Source organism: Coenobita brevimanus, chromosome 69 (assembly GCF_032717465.1).
Source record: "Coenobita brevimanus isolate Jiangsu-jjx chromosome 69, ASM3271746v2, whole genome shotgun sequence".
In the NCBI taxonomy this organism is placed as follows: domain Eukaryota; kingdom Metazoa; phylum Arthropoda; class Malacostraca; order Decapoda; family Coenobitidae; genus Coenobita; species Coenobita brevimanus.
Genome location: NC_137022.1, coordinates 23,752,693 through 23,773,131, shown reverse-complemented (window position 1 = coordinate 23,773,131; position 20,439 = coordinate 23,752,693). Strand labels below are relative to the sequence as shown.

Below are 20,439 nucleotides of genomic sequence, written 5' to 3'. Positions count from 1 at the left end.
CCCTTCAGCAGCTCCGTCACCTGCCGAAAATCAGGAGCAGTTACCTCTCTCTCTCTCTCTCTCTCTCTCTCTCTCTCTCGACGTGATATAAGAAGTCTGAATATCAATCCATTTTTGTTTTTCTTATGCAGTCCACTAGGTTTGCGTTTCAGATGAACTTGGGGCAACAATGGCATCAACAACAACAAAAGCAGCACTTGAATTTCGGATATAGTTACATTTTCCTTTACAGAATAGAGGCTTATCCTTTATCTCACTTGCCGACAGTCGCAGTTAATAAAAGAGTAATCCCAAATATATATATATATATATATATATATATATATATATATATATATATATATATATATATATATATATATATATATATATATATATATATATATATATATATATAACTTATTTTTCTTTTTTGTCTTATCAACCTAAAGTTAGGATGATCATGATGAGGATGAGGATGAGTATGATTTGTGAATCATACTCACCTAAAGAGACTAGGATTAAGAGAATGATGATGATGATGATGATCATGATGATGATCATGATGATAATGATGATGATGATGATTCCTAAACCTTACTCGCTTCAGTTTTGTTAGTAAGAAATGGTGATGCTGATGGTGATGATGATGATGATGACAGTAATACCTTTACTAAGAGAGAGAGAGAGAGAGAGAGAGAGAGAGGGAGGGAGGGAGAGAGAGATTCGTAGGTAGGTAAGTAGTTTTGTAGGCAGAGGTTGGTAAGCAGGTAAATGTATAGGCGGGAAGGTATACAGGTAGACAGACACGTAACTTTCACATAGGTAAGCACTTGGTCTGTAGGTAGGTGGGCAGGTAAGGTGTGCTGGTCTTAGGGACGATGAAAGAACAAGGTACTGCACAGGTGTCGTGGCGGCTGGACAGGTGCTACAACAAACCACACACTTGTACCTGCCAGCACCTGCTTCTGCCAACACCTACTTCTGCCAACACCTGCTTCTACCAACACCTGTGGTTATTATGTGTACACCACCAAACATCAATACTATCTACATACAGGACTAAAAAACGGACACATGTATAATAATAGGGATGTGTTGATCAAGAATGGATTAAAGGACATGGAGAGAGAGAGAGAGAGGATCATTTTCTTCTTCCTTTTTACCTCCCCTTCTTATCCCTTCCTCCTCACTTTCTCAGTCCCTCTCCTTCCCTTTCCATCCCCTCTCCCTCTCTCAATCCCTTCCCCCCCTCACCCCACTTCTAAAAATATGAGATCGTATCCTTCTTTCCCATATATCAGGAAAGCTTGGTTGGTTAGCCGGAGTGCCGTAAAAATGAGCAAAGAGATTTCCTGTTGTCTTTTGTCGGGGGTTGCAAGATTCACTGCGTTGAGAGAGAGAGAGAGAGAGAGAGAGAGAGAGAGTGTGTGTGTGTGTGTGTGTGTGTGTGTGTGTGTGTGTGTGTGTGTGTCTGTCTGTCTGTCTGTCTGTCTGTGTGAAAAATCGTCTGACCGCTCCACTGACACACACTTTCTTCTTCTTTTCCACCGACAAACTTTCTTTGTTCACATCTCTTACGACTCCCTCTATTTCTTACCCTATCCAGCCTACGCAAACCATATACATTCCTTCACAGTACCACCTCTACTGCTCTCATCTTAGCTTTTACTACTCATGCCATTACAATGTCTCTCTCCCACTTAACTGCCCCGGTACTCAAACCTGTATTCTGAGTTAACCTCTTTGGTCTGATACATTTTCTCTCTTACTTTTGCTGTTTCTAGACGATTTATTTAGTTTAGGAGAGCGCCACAGTACTGGGGGTGTTATTGAAGGGTATGTCTAATCCCTCCATTTCGAAAAGTGTATAGAAAATTAATTAAAAATAGCCAGAATAGAGCATAATATTCGTAACTGGATTGAAATGGGTTAGGTTTTCGTAGTACCGCCCACCTTATTTCCTTGAGCCACTCTATGTACCATCTCCTAAACTCATATACCTACCTTTTCTGTCACTTCATATAAGTGTGTTTCACCGTTCCCAGTCTCTCCCCATTCACCATCATAGTAAACGCTAAACCTTCTCTCTCAACAACCATCACTTTACTTTTATCCACATTTAGCTATTTTCAGGCTTCGTTGCTCCCAGACATTCACACAATTCCGAACTACTCCACGAAGTTTATGTTCCCTACTAGCAAGCACCACAGCATCATCTACCTGTAACATATATGAAATACACGAACAACATAAAACAGAATTTTTAAAAATGGCCAAGAAATAAGTGAAAATATGCAAAAACAGGAAAAATAAAAAGGAAAAACTTAAAGAAGCATCTCAGTCACCTATATTCCAGCCTAAACAAAATCTGACTTCCTTTACCTTCCTTTCTCTGACTGGCCACGTTACCACTTAGGTTATATTAATACACAGGAAAATTTATTGATTGAGTACATTATCTGATCCTGGCAGCATTAAGTCAAAGGTCTATGCAGGAAAAAAAAAATGCCAGAGAACCATGCTATCACCCACATTCCCATGAAAACAAAAACTTGACCTCCATTCCCTCCCCATCTCTCACGGGCCACATTACCAGTCCCCAGGTGGGAGGTAACATCATTAACAGTATAATTGGATATCCCTGGCATCACTGTCCCCTCCCTAATTATTGGGGGAACAGGCCAATGACCCCTATCACTGAATTAGGGGGAGGTATGGAAGGGACTGGAGGAGAATAAGCAAAGGATGTAATGGATGCTGAGTGATACAAAGTTATATTTTAGGGACAGATATGGAAAGGAAAGGGAGCAAAAAAGTAAAATATAGAATGAATGCAGAACCATACAAAGTTACATTCTAGGGAGAGATATGGATGGAAATAAGTGAAGGATGGAACAGATATGGAGTGATACAAAGTTATGTTTTAGGGACAAGTATGGATGGGAATGGTGGGGGGGAGAGCAAAGAATGGAATGTATGCAGACATTTTAGGGACAGGTGTGGAATGGAATGAAGGTAAATGAGTGAGGGATGAAATGGATACAGAGTGATACAAAGTTATATTTTGGGGGTAGATGTGGAAGGGGATGAAGGGAAATAAGTGAAGTATGAAAAAGATGCAGAGTGATACGAATCTTTTAGGGAGAGATGAAGAAAACAACTGAGAGGAACTAGCAAAGGATGGAACAGATGCAAAGGGATACAAAGTTACATGGATAGATATGGAAAGGTACTGAGAAGAATTAACAAAGAATGAACTGCATGCAAAACAATATAAATATGTTCTCTATAATGTATAGGAAAAAAAAATGAAGAGAGACAAACCACGAAGGAAAAGGATGGAAATAAGTGACGCATGGAATGGATGTAAGCGATACAAAGAATAATTCTCTACCTAGGCTATGGAAGAGACTGAGGGTAAGCAGATGAAGGATAGAAAGAGATTCCAAGCCAAAATATGAACAAAAATGAAGAGAAATAAATCAAGGATGGAACAGATGGATGACAATACAAAGAAGCCACAAAAATGACTATGGGAGGGAATAATAATGGAATAGGAAATAATTATAAGAGTACATAGGAATGGGTGAAAATGAAATAACTGAAGCAGCAATATGAAAGAGACGTGATAGATGCGTAAATATCCAGAGAGGACAACAAAATCGAATGAGAGAGCGATGGGAACGATAAAGAAGTATTTCAAATTTTAAACTCTTTGGCTACACAGAGGTATTACCAGATAAATAAATATATCCAGCATTTACGAGAATATTATACGTGAAGTTCAATTATCATGGTAAAAGGTTTGTATGAGCTTGCTTTTAACTCTTTAGCAGGACATAATTTTCTGAACTAAATAAATCACATGACATTAGTTCAGAATAAATTGCATACGTTCGATCGTAACACCAGCCCTGGCGGATCGTATTCTGGGGGAAGGTTGGGACTTGGAAAAACTGATCATCTGCTTTAGTGACATTCGTGTAGTCTGTAGGCATTTATCTTAAGCCTCCTCCTTTCCTCCATCCTCCTCCTTTCTCCTTCAGTCTCGCTTCTCCCTCTCTCTCTCTCTCTCTCTCTCTCTCTCTCTCTGGCTAAACCATCATCATACGAGGCACATAATTACAGAGCGTGTGTTACATAAGCAGGCAATATCCTCACTCCACACACTACTGTAAAAACCCGGAAAATCTCTCTCTCTCTCTCTCTCTCTCTCTTCCCCATAATAAGTTCAAAATACAGAGTGATACTGCAACTAAGAATAAGGGAATGAACCAAATGCAAGAGATGGGGAAAAAACTACATTAATATTCGCGTAATGGAAACGATGAAATGGGTTACCAGCAACAAAATTTAGGGCAAAAACTCTTGATACGTTTAAAATTCTGCTAGACAAATATTTAAAGACAACAGGCTATAACTGAGTATTGTCTATTTACAAACTGAAGTGTATGCTGGCGACTGGGAGACGTTTGTTTAAGAATAAGAACAATCGAGAACTGTGCACACCCTTCGTTTTACAGATCTGTACACTAGATACTGCACAGTGCACAGTTGTTCCTCTTCTGCGTCTCCCATAAAAATTCCACGCTTTGTTCCTTCTGACAAGCATGGTATTGTTGCTTTTTCTCGGCGGATTACCCGGGTGATGTGGTGGGTTGGGGAGAGCCTTCATCTTGTCTTTCCTTTTCTCTTACACGTTGCTTAGGTCTTAGTAGTGATAGTTTTTTTTCCTAACAGATAACCTCGTCATGGGTCAACAAGTCTCCTGATATCTGTACTTCATATATACTCTCTCTCTCTCTCTCTCTGATGATCTTTGTCCCCGAGTGTTAGTACAGCTGCCGGAAGTGCTAAGGAGAGCGCTCTGATCGGCTGTCTGATTGGCTCCGGTGATAAGAAACTGATAGGGTGTTATCTAAGGCCGCTACTGCAATACTCGGGCATTAACCCTTTCAGTCTGATGATGTATATTTATGGTCTTTGTGGTGGATATCGTTTTCTCTCTCTCTCTCTCTCTCTCTCTCTCTCTCTCTCTCTCTCTCTCTCTCTCTCTCTCTCTCTCTCTCTCTCTCTCTCTCTCTCTCTCTCTCTCTCTCTCTCACTCCTCACATGTACAATCAAGGACAAAAATTCGTCTACTCTCCCACTGCGTCAACCTCACATTTGGGACACGTCCGTCACTGTCCTCCATGACGCATCATATCAAAGAGAATCACCTATGGGCAGAGAAGCATACCAAGCCTCTCTCAGTTCAGGAATATTAGCCAGCAGAGGAAAGTGAGATGCAAAAGGGGTGAAATAATAGGTAGAGAAGTATATCATGCCTCTTTCTGCTTTGGAATATTAACGTGGAGAGGAAAGTGAAAGGCAGTAGAGGTGAAATATTAGGTTAACTTTTGTACCCGGTTGTGCATAACCATAACTTGAGTCTATCTATCTATTTATCTATCTGTCAGTCTATCTGCTTATCTGCCTTTCTACCTACCTATCTATCTATCTTTCTATATATCTGTCTATCTGTCTATCTATCTATCTGACTGTTTGCCTACCTACCTACGTACCTACCTACCTATCTGTCTATTTGTCTACCTATCTATTGATTGATTTATTTATCTATATATCTATGATGTGACAGATGCATCTATCTATCTATCGATGATGTGACGGATGCAACTACTGTATATATCTATGGTGTGACGGGGACCTCCGGAAATAAACAACCTCCATGCGTGTCTGTCCCTACTCAGTAACAACCTCTCTACCCACAACACAGCCACCACCCTCCATTACGCATTAAGACACTGATCAATAATTTCAGGAAGCCAGGGATGCGATTTCAAAATATTACGCAAGAGTTCCATAATTATCGGTCCAAAGAAAATGAAACGAACGTATCCTCCCCAGCCATACAATCTTACGCCCATATTAAAAAATCAAACTTACGATAAATTTCCTCCTCGTAACTCCGATTCTTAAGTGCAGGAAAAACAAGAATCATAGGAAATTTCTGCACGTTTTTCTTCGCCGTTCCTGTATAATAAAAATAATGGCTCGATAATTTCCACTCGTAACTATACTCCTTTTAAACTGACCTGGCCTAAAAGTGAAATCTCTATCCTAAATCCCGAGTTGTGACAATAGATTAACACTAGAATGAGGTGCTAGTCACGAAGAAGTGCTATGGAAATGATGTAGAGCCGTGGTATCTTTCTTTATTCATTTATTAATTTATTTATTGTCATTTAGCTACGTTAAATAAGCTACAAAAAGACGAAATTATGGACCAGATTAAGATGAAAGGAGTGTAATGTTCCTTTATGCAGGATGAAATATATGAAGAAATATTACTCTTTGTCTTTCCTGCAAAACCAAAACAAAATTACAGCAGGGAATCGCCTACAAGCTTAACCCTTTCAATCCAACGACTTATCTTCACACTTTATTCTTTCTCATTACAGACGATTTCATTCAGTTTGAGGACGATTTCAAGTATTAAAGAGGTTAATGAAGTCTGGATCTAACCCTTCCAGCTCAAAAAATCTAAAGTGGAAGAAAAATCGTCTGAATATAGTAAGAAGTTCAAAAATGGGTCATCGGATTGATAGGGTTAAAAAAAAATCCCCCTTCGCCCCTAAGTGTCTATTTTTTTTTACCTAACTCGAAAAATCCCCCCAAAACTTAATAAAATCGTCTGAAAGTAACTACAGCAAAATGAAAAATATATATCCTTGTGGTAACAGGGTTAATTAAAAAGAAAATTGGTTACGATATTGCTTTTGCTAACTGAACTCTCTCTCTCCCTCTCTCTCTCTCTCTCTCTCTCTCTCCGCTTAGCACATCGTTTGCAGGCTGCTGATGCTGCAGTAACTAGTTTCACTTTTTTTTTTTCACTGCAATTTCCGTGCATCACAGGAAAACAATGGCTTCCTGTTCCTCCCTTTCACACACACACACACACACACACACACACACACACACACACACACACACACACACACACACACACAAAACCAATAAGCCCTTAAGAATCATACAACATTCACATCACGTAAGTAGGCATTCTTAATATGTATATTTTCATTCTTCGGCTGCAGACTATGAAGAAACCGTGTATCAATATCATTCTTTTTAAACAGCGCGCGCGCGCACGCACGCGCACGCACGCACGCACGCACGCACACACACACACACACACACACACACACACACACACACACACACACACACACACACACACACACATGCACAAACTAGAGGCCCCCTCAAGGGTGGAATCACAAAAGCCGCGAGCCGATACATGTATAGCACGGGTCGAAATATGACCTTGACCTTGACCTACTTTAACCTATTTCGAACCCGTAGATTTTCATCCCTACTTCACACCTGTAAAATTTTGTGATGATATATTGAGCGGTTGCGAAGTTATCGTGGTAAAAGACACACAGACTTTGACCTACTTTCACCAATTTCGAACTCGTAGGAGATTTTCATCCCTACTACACATCTGTAAAATTTTGTGATGATGTCTTGAACAGTTGCACAGACACACAGACAAACTAAAAACAATACATGTAAGGGATTTTCATGCTTACTATATACACACCTGTAAAATTTTGTGATGATATCTTGAGCGGTTGCGAAGTTATTGTGGTAACAAACACACAGACCTTGACCAACTTTCACCTTGATCGACTTTTTTTTCCTACTACACACCTGTAAAATTTTGTGATGATATCCTGACCAGTTGTGAAGTTATCATGCTAACAGAGACACAGACAAACAGACAGACAGACTGAAAACAATACCAGCTTCGTTATCGCGGCTGGTAAACACCCCCCTCCCACACACACACTCAAACCCCCCACACTCATCCCCTCCCCTAGCACACACAAAGCAGAGATAGAAGTATAAAACGCTGGATGGCCAAATGAAGCAGTGTCCCCCGAGACAGTGGTGTTCTGTGCAAAAAGAGACAAATGGTTAGTTGGCAGTGATGTCCCCAGTGACCCAGGCTTATAATGACGAATGGTGACCTGGGGAACTATTCTGCACTCACTGGAAGTCATAACCGGCCGCATTTATTAGAGATTTTGCTATTGCTGTTGTTATTGTTGGTGGTGGTGGTGGAGGAGGTATTAAATGTTGAAAATTCTGCCCATAATGGCGTTGGTGTAAAGGATCTTGTTATTGTTATTGCTGGTGGTGTTGGAATAATTCTGCACACTGTTTGTCACCATGGGCCTCATTTATAAAGATTGTTGCTGTTACCTTTTTTTTTTTTTTCCTGAGTTCATCTGAGACGTGAACCCGGTAAACTGGTGGCTTAGGATCCTCTTCTGCAGTCACCATCTTCCTTTCGGAGGATAGGGAAGAAGTTTGAGGGACACTTGAGCCGCCCAGTTGTACCCGTGTCACCACATAAAGGCGTCCGTCCGCAGCACCGAAAAGAATCTTAACCAATTATTACGGCAGTCACCTCTCCACAAGTTATATATTACTGTAGACTATTTTGCACTTCGTATTCTCACACTTCAGCTGGACCTATTCATTCTAAATTAATATCAGTATGTTTGGTGGCTGCATGAGTGGGACCATCCGTATATACATGGAATTTTAACTATGACTTTTATTTATTTATTTATCTATTTATTTTTGTATATTGTATCAGGTGACGTCAGGATTCCGGGGGCTTAAATGGTGCATGAATTTGTGTGTGGCCCATTACATAGGACATGCTACTGATTAGTTCTCCCACTGCCATATTCTTTCCTTTTCCTGACTCTCTGTGCCCTACCTCACACCAACAGCAGGCAGGAAAAAAGGGAGGGATGATGATGATGATGATGATGATGATGATGATGATGATGATGAGGAGGAGGAGGAGGAGGAGGAGGAGAAGGAGGAGGAGGACATAATTTTCATTCTAACTTGACTGCACAATGTGTGATAGGTATATGAGTGAGAAAACATACATCCAAACAAATTCAATTAAAATCACAAATAGTTTCCTTTTCCGTAATTTGGTCACTCTAATATTCACTTTATAGTTCGTTCACCTTAGCCTGGTGGAGATTTTCGCCCCTTTGCAACCTATTTCTTGTAGCTCAATGGCAGACTAAGACAAAACTACGGCGCTGCATTCTTTCCCTACTAGTCCTTAGTAACTATAGATCATTCACTTTTAATTGCCCCGAATTTTCGTCCTTTCGCAGCTTATTTCATGTAACTCAACTGCAGAAAGACAATACTGTGGTTCCACGTTCTTTCTGTTGCACTTGGTGACTAGCATCGTATTCTAGTGTTAATCTACTGTTGTAACTCAGCATTCAAGATGGAGAGATGACAATTTTATGCCTAACTGAAGTGAACAGAGTATGGTTTACTTGTGGGGTGTATGGGAGTTGAATATTATAAGACTAAATTATACACAATTAATCTTATGTACCACGTAAACTTAAAATTTATAGACACAATCCCATGTCATCGTACAAAATAAGACACCGTGACCTATGACCTTACCTCTCAACACACTCTGACCTGATCTGATATGACCTCACAATGACCCCGATAATCCAGAATGATAATGCTAAGGAATGTTGAACTGGGAGAAATTCTGCACTCACTGTCTGTCACCATGTCGCCATTTTGACCACATAACACACACACACACACACACACACACACACACACACACACACACACACACACACAAAATGATGTAGAAACCACGTATGCTGAAATGGTAAAAGTAAAGAAAGACTTAGAAACAAGGGTGGAGGGAAAAAACATTAAAAAGGAAGTGAAAAGAATAATCCAAAACAATCCAAAGTTAGTCAGAGATTCAGTAGAAATAAATAAATCAATAGTAATCACTGGTATAGAAGAGGAAGAAATTAAAAACAAAATCACTAGAGACAAAAAGGAGATGGCAAATGTAATGAGCTTACTGAAAGAAGTATCAGAGGAAATCTGTAGTAAAGACATAGAGGAACACAAAAGGTTAGGGAAATACGAGAAAAGCAAGACAAGACCTCTAAAGGTGACTTTCCAGAGTGTAAACACTGTGGAAGAGATACTAAAAAATGCAAAGAATCTTATGGAAAAAGAGGAGTTCAAAAATGTATGGATAAAAAGATGCCTAACACAAGAGGAACTGGAATTACTGAAAGAGAAAAGGGAGGAAGCAAAAACAAAAAATGAGGGAAGATCAGAAGAGGACAAGAAGAAATTTTTTTTACAAAGTAATAGGATTGCAGGTACGAAAGTGGTACACAAACAGGATGGAAGAAAAAGGAGGAAGTTAGTAGAACCATGTCATGACAAGTATATAAACAAGATGAAAAAGTTGATGTACTCAAATGTGGATGGAATGGTATCTAAATTACTAGAGATGAATGATTATGTCAGAGAAAATGAACCACAAATAATATGCCTAACTGAGACAAAATTAACACCAAGGATATCCAATGACATACTAAACTTAGAGGAATACAATATATGGAGAAGAGACAGAAATTTAAAAAAAGGAGGAGGAATTATAATATTAACTAAGAAAAATCTAAAAGTCAAGGAAATAAACCTAGATATACCATCACAAGTAGAACTGATTGCAGTAGAGATCGACACATCTGAAGGTAAAGTAATTGTAGCCAATTTGTATATGCCACCCAGATCAAACACATGGGAAAGAGACGAATATGAGGACCTGGCAGAGAGTACAATTCAGAGTATAAGATCATTGCTACATAAAATGGAAGAGAAATCGGAAAGAATTATACTAACTGGGGACTTCAATACAAATATAAATTGGAATACCCGGTACTCTAGATATAAATAGCCAAGAAAGCTGTTGGGACCAAAAGCTCCTGGATCTCGTACAAGAGTTTTTCTTAACGCAACATGTGAGGGAAACCACTAGAAAAAGAGGACTTGATGTACCTTCAGTGCTAGATCTAATATTTACTAGGCAAGAAAATGACATTGACAGTTTAATATATCACCCTCCACTCGGCAAAAGCGATCATGCAGTACTAAATTATAACTTCAGGATAGCATATGACATAGTAAACAGCAATGACAGTTACAAAAAGAGACTAAACTATAAAAAGGGAAATTATCAAGACCTAAAGAAGTATTTCTTAGAAGTTGATTGGGAAAATGAGCTTAGAGGACAAGATTTAAATGCTGTATATAAAAAGTTTTGTGAATTTTATGAAATAGGAGTCCAGAAGTACATCCCACAGCACAAAGAAGTAGATAAGAAAATACAGAAATGGTTCAATACAGAATGTAAAAAATCAAAAGAAAGAAGAGATTTGTTGTGGAATAGATACAGAAGACACAATAGTGAAAGGGCGTATAATAATTACAAACAGGAAAGAAACGACTATACAAGAATAAGGAGGGAAGCCCAAAAACAGTTTGAGGAGGATATAATAAATAAAAGTAGTGATCAACCAAAGCTGTTTTACAGCTATATCAGAAGCAAAACCAAAGTAAAAGATATAATACAATCCATCACGGACGAGGGAATCACTTATACACAAGAGAAAGATATTTGTGAAGCACTAAATAAGAATTTCCAATTAGTTTTTATTGAAGAAAAAAATTTGAGAGGGAATATGTGGAACACGCATGTCCACACATACTACCAGATATACAAATAGCAGAAAAAGTAATACAGGAGGAGTTAAGTAGATTAGACAGAGGAAAAGCAAGTGGTCCTGATGAAATTTCATGTTGGGTGTTACGAGAATGTGCAAAGGAGTTAAGTAAACCATTATTTTTAATTTTCAAGAAATCCTTGAGTCAAGGGAAACTACCTGACATTTGGAAAAAAGCAAATATAGTCCCCTTATTCAAGAAAGGAAATAGACAAAATCCTCTCAGCTACCGACCAGTATCACTGACCAGTGTTGTAAGCAAGGTATTAGAAAAACTTATAAGAAAAGCTTGGGTAAATCATCTAGAAGAACACAGTATGATAACAGAAAGACAGTTTGGCTTCAGAAAAGGAAAATCATGTGTTACTAATCTGTTGAGCTACTATGACAGAGTAACAAACACAATACAGGAAAGGGAAGGATGGGTGGACAGTATCTATTTAGATTTCAAGAAAGCTTTTGACACAGTACCACACCAAAGACTTTTATGGAAGCTGTACCATCAAGGAGGAATTCGAGGCAAACTGTTTTGTTGGATGCAAGACTTTCTCATAAAAAGAGAAATGAGGACAGTACTAAGAGGAAACTACTCATCATGGAAAGAAGTGACTAGTGGAGTACCACAGGGTTCGGTGCTGGCACCAATCATGTTTCTAGTGTACATAAATGATATAAACAGTAACACTGGAAATGAGAGCTATTTGAATATGTTTGCAGATGATGCAAAAATACAAAGGAGAATTACTAGCACAGACTCTTGTAGGGAGCTACAAGAAGAATTAAATAAACTTCATGAATGGAGTAGTACATGGCAAATGGAATTCAATGTGGACAAGTGTCATGTAATCAAGTTTGGTAAAAGTGGAAAAAGACCTGATTGGGATTATAAGTTAGGAAATAAAACCCTATACACATCAGAAAGAGAGAAAGACCTAGGTGTGATTATCAATAACAGACTATCTCCGGCTGACCACATCAGCGAGAAGGTACGGAACATGTATACACTGCTTGCAAATATGAGAATAGCATTCACATACATAAATGAAGACATGCTAAGAAGGATAATAACATCATTCATTAGACCAACCCTGGAATATGCATCAGTAGTCTGGAGTCCTCATCTCAAAAAACATATAGACAAGATTGAAAAAGTTCAAAGGGCCGCTACAAGATGGATACCAAGCTTAAGGGACCTAAGCTACGAAGAAAGACTAAATAAACTGAATCTACCAACACCACAGGAGAGAAGGAAAAGAGGTGACATGATAATGCTATATAAGTGCATATCAGGAAAGGAGAAAATAGACATAAATGATTACTTAACATATGGAGAAGCATCAGCAAGAGGACACTGCAAAAAACTGCATAAGAAGAGAGGTGATAAAGACGTAAGGAAATTCAGTTTCCCAAACAGAGCAATTGATCAATGGAATGCTCTACCGAATGAAATAGTGTGTGCCAAAACAATTCACAAATGTAAGGATATGTACGATAAATATGGTCTAAGACACGGGACAATACGAGCTTGACTCATTCCTGTAAAGATACAATTAGGTAAGAACAATTAGGTAAGAACACACACACACACACACACACACACACACAAAATCGTTTGGTGGTGCAGACTAAAATAAAAAAAGTCATCGGGCCGAAGTGCTTGACATGATGATACTGATAACGATTCTGATGATGGTGATGATGATGATGATGATGATGATGATGATGGTGATGATGAAGATGATGAGGATGAGGGTGATGACAGCAATTATGATATTAATGCTGATGACAATATTGATGATGATGATGATGATGATGATGATACTGAAGAAGATGATTGTAACGTCCTTGATAGTGATAATAAACAAGCTATCAGTCCAATAAATACACCTAAAATATTTCCCAAACTAAGTATCGGACAAAGTAATTTCCAGCATCACTCTCTTAAAATAAATAAATAAAAAATAAAAATAAAAGCCTCTAAAAACTACTCTCCAACTAAAAACAATAAAAAAATATATGTTCAGGATGTCACGCTTGGTTCCAGCTTCCACCCTAACTTTCCGAGCCGGTTTCCAAGCCTAACTAAACACAAACTCCTGTCCTTTGCTTGCTTGGGTTCTTTCGCTTGTTATAGTCTTTTGTGCTGGTCTGTTTGTCTCTTTGTCAGCTTCATTGCTTGACACACAAACACAGACACACACACACACACACACACACACACACACACACACACACACACACACACACACACACACACACACACACACACACACACTGTCCTAACCATAATGCAGCCTCTCTTTACACAGTCACCTCATGCACCTCACTCTCCCAACACACTCTCAGCACATTCTACCTTCACCATCATGCATTCCCTCATACCACAACACACTCTGCCCTCACGATACTTCTAACCTTTCACATCACAACACACTGGCCTCACTCTCACAACACACTATAAATAACACTACCCCTCGCACACAACACATTCATCTCATCCACCTCACTCTCATCACACAAACTTGAAGGGGGTTAGTGACTACGGAAAGGAAATCTCCCCTTTGCCACAAGCTTATTTAAAGGATGCCATTCACATACCAATTCATAATTCCCCAAGACCCCCCTCCTTAAAGAAATGGACAAGAGTGTGTGAAATAAGGTGCCATTTACTGGGGAACTTGTACCTTTTGCCGCCCTACCTTGTGTGTGGCGGAAATCAGGGAAACGGCTCAGTGTGTTGGTGTGAATTCTGCAAACTTTTTTTTTTAAGTGTTTCCTGGCTTTAGTAACTAGCCATGCAGTAAACAGACGCAAAAAAGCAGACATTTTTATATCGTCTGCTTTTTTACGTCTGATTATGTTAGTGCAAACAGAAAATGATGCAGGGTTGACGTACTGAATGTCTGTTTTCCCCCCTGCCCTAGTCTCGTATGATCCTTGTCGTGTATAGGGGATATTTTGTCCTGCGATGATCTGTTTTGCAACCACTCTGCTAGAATACGTGATCTTTTCCCCGAAAGGTATTGAGGAGGAAGTCAATCCTTTCGCGTGAAAAGGATTGGTCTGCATTTCTTCTCTTTATTTTACCTAGCTGCCTGCCTTCCTACCTACCATGTCTCCCTGCCTAAATCCTTACCTACTACCTGTCTGCCTGCCTTTCTGCCTCCCTCCCCTCCTCCCTCCTTACCTACCTACATACTTACATACAGTACCTACCTACCTACCTACTTACCTGCCTTCGTACCTGCTTACCTACCAACCTACCTGTCTACGTACCAACCTACCTGCCTACATATATACTGTACATGTATACAGACATTAATACATACAGTACCTATCTACTTGCCTAGCACCCTCCCTGTCTAGCTTTCCTACCTTCATCCCAGCCCACCTCCCAGACTACCTGCCTCTCTGTCTACCTCCACGGCTTAATGAGGTAGCAACATAGGAGTGTATTCATATTTTTTTTTTTAAGTTTCCCTATTTCCAGTGGACTGTATCAAAATTGTGATGAGAACATAAATTACTGGATTTTGAACGCCCATTCCAATTATTTCTGTTTTATGGTTATATTCCTGTGTATATGGAAGTTACATTAAAACCTTGATTCTTGTTTTCGTTTTTGTCAGTGACGTTGGAACCGACATGAGCGTGACGACCACTAAAGTCAGGGCACATCGTCGGCTTGAGAGGCTTCACTTGACACTTCAGTCGTCAAAATCGATCCGGCCTGTGGAGCGCGGATGAAAAGGTGGACAGACGGACGGACAGAAAACTTTGTGTCTGGTTCAATCGCCCAAGGTCCTCGACTTCGTCTACGGGAATTGGTAACGTTGATTTACACGTCCTCGCAAGACACGAAATACGGGTACAGAAAAACTGGACCACACACACACACACACACACACACACACACACACACACACACACACACACACACAAGAAACAAGAATCAACTGTTGGGATGCAGTAGTGAGTGCAAAGAAGGCTGAGTGAGAGTGTGGAGATTTAACTAACTCACATTTCGCGCCAAGGTCATCCCCCGTCTAGAGGCTTTGTCGTGCGCTCTAACCCAGTCTGACGGTGTAGCTAATCGTCAGGCACTTCCCCACCTTACCTTCCCTCCTGGGTGCTGGAGAGGGGCGCCTTCGTGTTGTGGCACTGACATGACTGGACGGTGGAGCTGTCCGGTTATACAAACGTCCCTCAACTTTTCTCTGTCCCCAAAAGCAGGATGGTAGATTGCAGAAATGATCACTTTCGGTCTGCAATCTACTGGGCTCATACTCAGGTGTGCTTGGGGTTGCAACTACGTTATTACTACAACAGTTCTCTCGCCTGCATACATCCCTACCAGACACTCAGTCGGAAGGTTCATTTATTTTGACTGAAACAAAAATACATCCAAGTTAATCTCCTACGTGTCACATAACTTCACATATCACTATTCCGATGCTAATAACCACCGTCCATAGTTAACACATACAAGGCCCGCCTCATTCAGGACCGGGGTGATGGCATAGCGGGGTGTAATTTATGACATGTCAGTGGGTTTGAGTAGGATTATACGGCATTTTTTCTCACATGCCAAAAATCCCAATCCCATTTCCAGCTTAGCGATGGTCAAGTGTAGTCGGATTGGAGGGTGAATTTGACTAGAAACTAAGGAGACTCACTCCCACATAATGCTCAAGGCTCACTGCATTTCAAGTCACCATGAGCTGTAAGGGTGACTAAGGCTGGTATTCTTTTTGGTTGAGGAAGTTCCCCAGCACCTCTTCCTTAGCGATTTATTTTGTTTATTACACCTTACTATCCTCTTGTGTATTATATAAATCCTTCTAATATCCATATACCCTCCATAAATAACGTACAAAAGGACATTAACCAGTCACATCCAAAACTAAATCTCCAAGGAAGAAGTGTTAGGGAGTTTTCTCACCCGACGCGAACACGAGCCAGACCCGTATTCTCTTTGGGTAAGGAGGCTCCCTATTCCCTAACACCTCTTCCTTACCGATTTATTTTTGGATACGGCTGATTAGTATCCTTTTAAACCTTATTTATGTAGAGTATGGCAATGTTACAAGGATTTATATAACAGAATAGGACAGTAGGTGCAATAAGCAAAATGAATCGCTTAGGAAAAGGTGTTAGGGAGCTTCCTTAACCTACGAGAGAGAGAGAGAGAGAGAGAGAGAGAGAGAGAGAGAGAGAGAGAGAGAGAAACACTTACATACACAGATTAAAGCCAAGTCTGATTTAAATTTTTGGTGCACTAACCTTCGGCAACTTGACCACCTTGAGGTATAGGGGTGATAGTGGCGTCTGGGCGGCTTGGAGGTGAAGTGCCACTCGAATACACTGGTCGAGGGTAACATGGGCCTCGGGCTGGCTCTCCCACTCCTCTGCGTCCAGCCCACCCCACTCACTCTCCACCAGACGCTTCGAGGCCAGTAGCTCTCTGTCGGGGCAGGTGGATAACTGTCATGCTTCACCTCCCTGTTTATTTCAATTAACATCTTAAATTAGATTTTTTTTTTTTTACTTTATGTCTAATCATATAATTGCTAAGACTTCCCGACACTAAATCTGTCTGATATTAGCCACAAAAAATACCTGTAGTCTGTTTTTAATTTTCCTGGTTAACTCCTGTAATTTGGTGACTTATTTACCTTGCTACCTCCGCACTCTTTTATTAAGCCCAATACAGATCTCTTGAATTAATATAGTTCATGAATCTTGTATTTACCTCTCCCATTTCGAAAGGTCTTTCCAAATCTAAATAGAATCGTCTAAAGACAGCAAAGTTACAGTTAAAAATACGTGATGAATATAAAGGGGTTGAGATGCCCTCCCTCCTTTACGGCTGACTGCCTGATATCACTGTAGCAGAGACATGTAGACAGCATTCAGAGAGCGCATGCCTCCGCCAACACCTATACCAGACAACTCAGATCACCACCAAAATTCAATCAAATCTTCCTTGGCCCATGACCCACATATTTAAAAAAAAAAAAAAATCGTTGAAATATATCAGTAACTTTTTGAGATATCTTAAGGACAAATAAACGAAAAACAGTCCTAACCCGGGGCTGGAACTCAGATCACCACCAAAATTTAATCAACTCTTCTTTGGCCCATGACTCGCATATCCTCAAAATTTCATTAAAATCCATCAGTAACATTTGAAATATCTTGTGGACAAACAGACAAACAGTTGTGAATACATAACCTCCTCCAGTTTTCGTTGGTGGAGATCACAGTACTACAGTTCTTTATATTTCAGATAATTTCAAGTATGATTACATTTTTTGTTCTGGAAAGAGGTGAAAAGAGTAAGACAGGGTGGAAGTGAAGTTAGCAGGGGAGTGAAAGATAAAAATGGTAGATTACTAGTGGAGAAGGGAGAAAAAGTGAGCAGATGGAGAGAACACTTTAAGGAATTGTTGAACGTAGAGGATGGAAGTAATGCGAGTATAAGTGGCTGGGGAATGGCTGGGAGAAGGAGGGAGGTGAGAAGACAGGAAGAAATCAGTAGGATAGAAGTTGTGGAAGCAATGAAGAAAGTTAAATCTGGGAAAGCCCCGGGAATTGATGGAGTGTGTGGTGAAATGCTGAAGCATGGGGGAGAGATAGTAGTAGAATGGATGTGGAAGATGTGCAGATTAGCCTGGGAGGAAGGTAGAGTCCCGGAGGATTGGAAGTCAGGTATAATTATTCCCTTGTACAAAGGAAAAGGGGAAAAAGAAGTGTGTGGTAATCATAGGGGCATTTGTCTTCTTAGTATAATAGGAAAAGTGTATGGTAGGATACTTATTGACAGAGTTAGAGAAAGAACAGAGAAATTAGTTGGAGAAGAACAGGGAGGCTTTAGGAAGGGAAGAGGTTGTGTAGATCAGATATTCATTCTTAGATCTTTGGTGGAAAAGTTTCTAGAGAAGGGAAAGAAGTTGTATGCGGCTTTCATAGATTTGGAGAAAGCATATGACAGGGTGGATAGACAAGGATTGTGGAAAGTGTTAAGAATATATGGAGTAGATGGGAAGTTGTTGAATGCTGTGAAGAGTATGTTCGATGGTGCGAAGGCTGCAGTGCGTGTGGATGGTGAACTAAGTGAATTTTTCTCTTTGAAAGTTGGGTTGAAACAGGGATGTGTCATGTCTCCATGGTTATTCAATCTGTACATGGATGGGGTAATAAAAGAGGTACAAGGTAGGGTAGTGGATGTTGGAGTGGCCCTGGTGAGAGAGGATAGTGTTTGGAAACTTCCTGTACTGTTGTTTGCAGATGATACTGTGTTGTTGAGTGAAGATGAAGGGGAGCTGCAAGGCTTGGTGGATGAGTTTGGGAGAGTGTGTAAGAAACGGAATCTGAAGGTGAATGTAGGGAAGAGTAAAGTGATGGTCTTCGAGAGAGGTGAAGTCAGTGAATGTACAGCGAGGTTGGATGGTGAGGAATTGGAAAATGTGAGTACGTTTAAGTACTTGGGTAGTGTGATGAGTAAGGATGGAGGTTTGGAGGGTGAAGTGCTTGAAAGGGTACAGCAGGGAAGAAAGTGTTGCTGGTTCCTTGAAAGCAGTGATAAGAAACAGGGAAGTGAGCATGGAAGTGAAAAAGTTACTACATGACAGTATTGTGATACCAACTCTAACGTACGGTAGTGAAGCTTGGACGTTGTTGGAAGGACACAAGTCAAGAGTGAGAGCAGTGGAAATGAGTTATTTAAGAGGAACCTGTGGAGTCACATGGAGAGATAGGCTGACGAATGAGGATATAAAGGAACGTTGTGGTGTTGATGTGGATGTGATAGGGAGCGTTATGAGGAACAGACTGAGGTGGTTTGGCCATGTGGAGAGGATGGAGGGTGAAAGACTGACGAAGAGAGTGTATGTGAGTGAGGTGGAGGGGGGAAGAGGGAGGGGGAGGCCGAGGATGAGATGGAGGGATGGGGTGGAGAGGTATATGAGAGAGGGGGATGTGAGTTGGGTGCAGGGCAGTGAAATGGCGGGGGACAGGGCGACTTGGAGGCGATTTGTTTGTGGCCACCCCAAACGGGATTGAGGCGTCTGGCAATAGATAGATAGATAGATAGATTACATTTTTTGCACTTTGTCACTCAGCTTCGCATTACCCTCTAGAATAAATATAAAATCTCGTGGTATATGTAAGATTAACCCGAACTGGAAGTATAAATTTACCAAACGGTGATGCAACCCTGTCGTTTCAAATTTTCTGGGGTTATCTCGGTATGCACATTTTTGAGACAGACAGACAGACAGACAGACAGACAGAGAACCTACTTGTTGATGTGCTTGTGGCCAGGCTGGAGAGAAAGGCGACGGGAGGTGGACGAAGAGGCGGAGGGACTCGCCGGCCGACCGTCCTGTCTGAAGTAGAGAATAAATATGTAAATCAATCAATAAATAAGCCATAAGTAGATAAATAAATAAACACTATAACATAGGAAATAAAGAAACATCACCAATATATGGACAGTTTATTATTTCGACCTTTAATAGAAAGAGACCGAGTAAAAACTAAAAAAAATAAAGCAAACATCACACAGATACGAAAAATATTATGTACAGTCGCCGCCAATAATACTGTAACACGTCCTGGGCTCCGAACTAACAAAGGACGATAGAGAAATAAATAAATAAAGCAAGCGTCACCTATGGAACTATACATCAGCTGGGATCATTTGATTTCGACATCAATTTTTCTCTGGAATCATTTCTTTGAGTTACGACCCCCTCCCCCTCCCTTCCACGTGATAGTCATGGGGAAC

General features: G+C 40.3%; 1 protein-coding gene across 1 annotated transcript in view; it reads right to left on the bottom strand.

Annotated features, from left to right (window-relative positions):
• LOC145406189 (protein phosphatase 1 regulatory subunit 36-like) overlaps positions 1-20,439 on the bottom strand; it is a 32,763-nt gene that overhangs the window by 9,185 nt on the left and 3,139 nt on the right. The window contains exons 2-4 of the mRNA XM_080277385.1: positions 19,952-20,038; positions 16,932-17,112; positions 1-20 (exon numbers count right to left, since the gene is read on the bottom strand). The exon at positions 1-20 is cut by the window's left edge and continues 82 nt beyond it. Coding sequence (XP_080133511.1) covers positions 1-20; positions 16,932-17,112; positions 19,952-20,038 — 288 coding nt within the window. The remainder of the gene's footprint in view (positions 21-16,931; positions 17,113-19,951; positions 20,039-20,439) is intronic.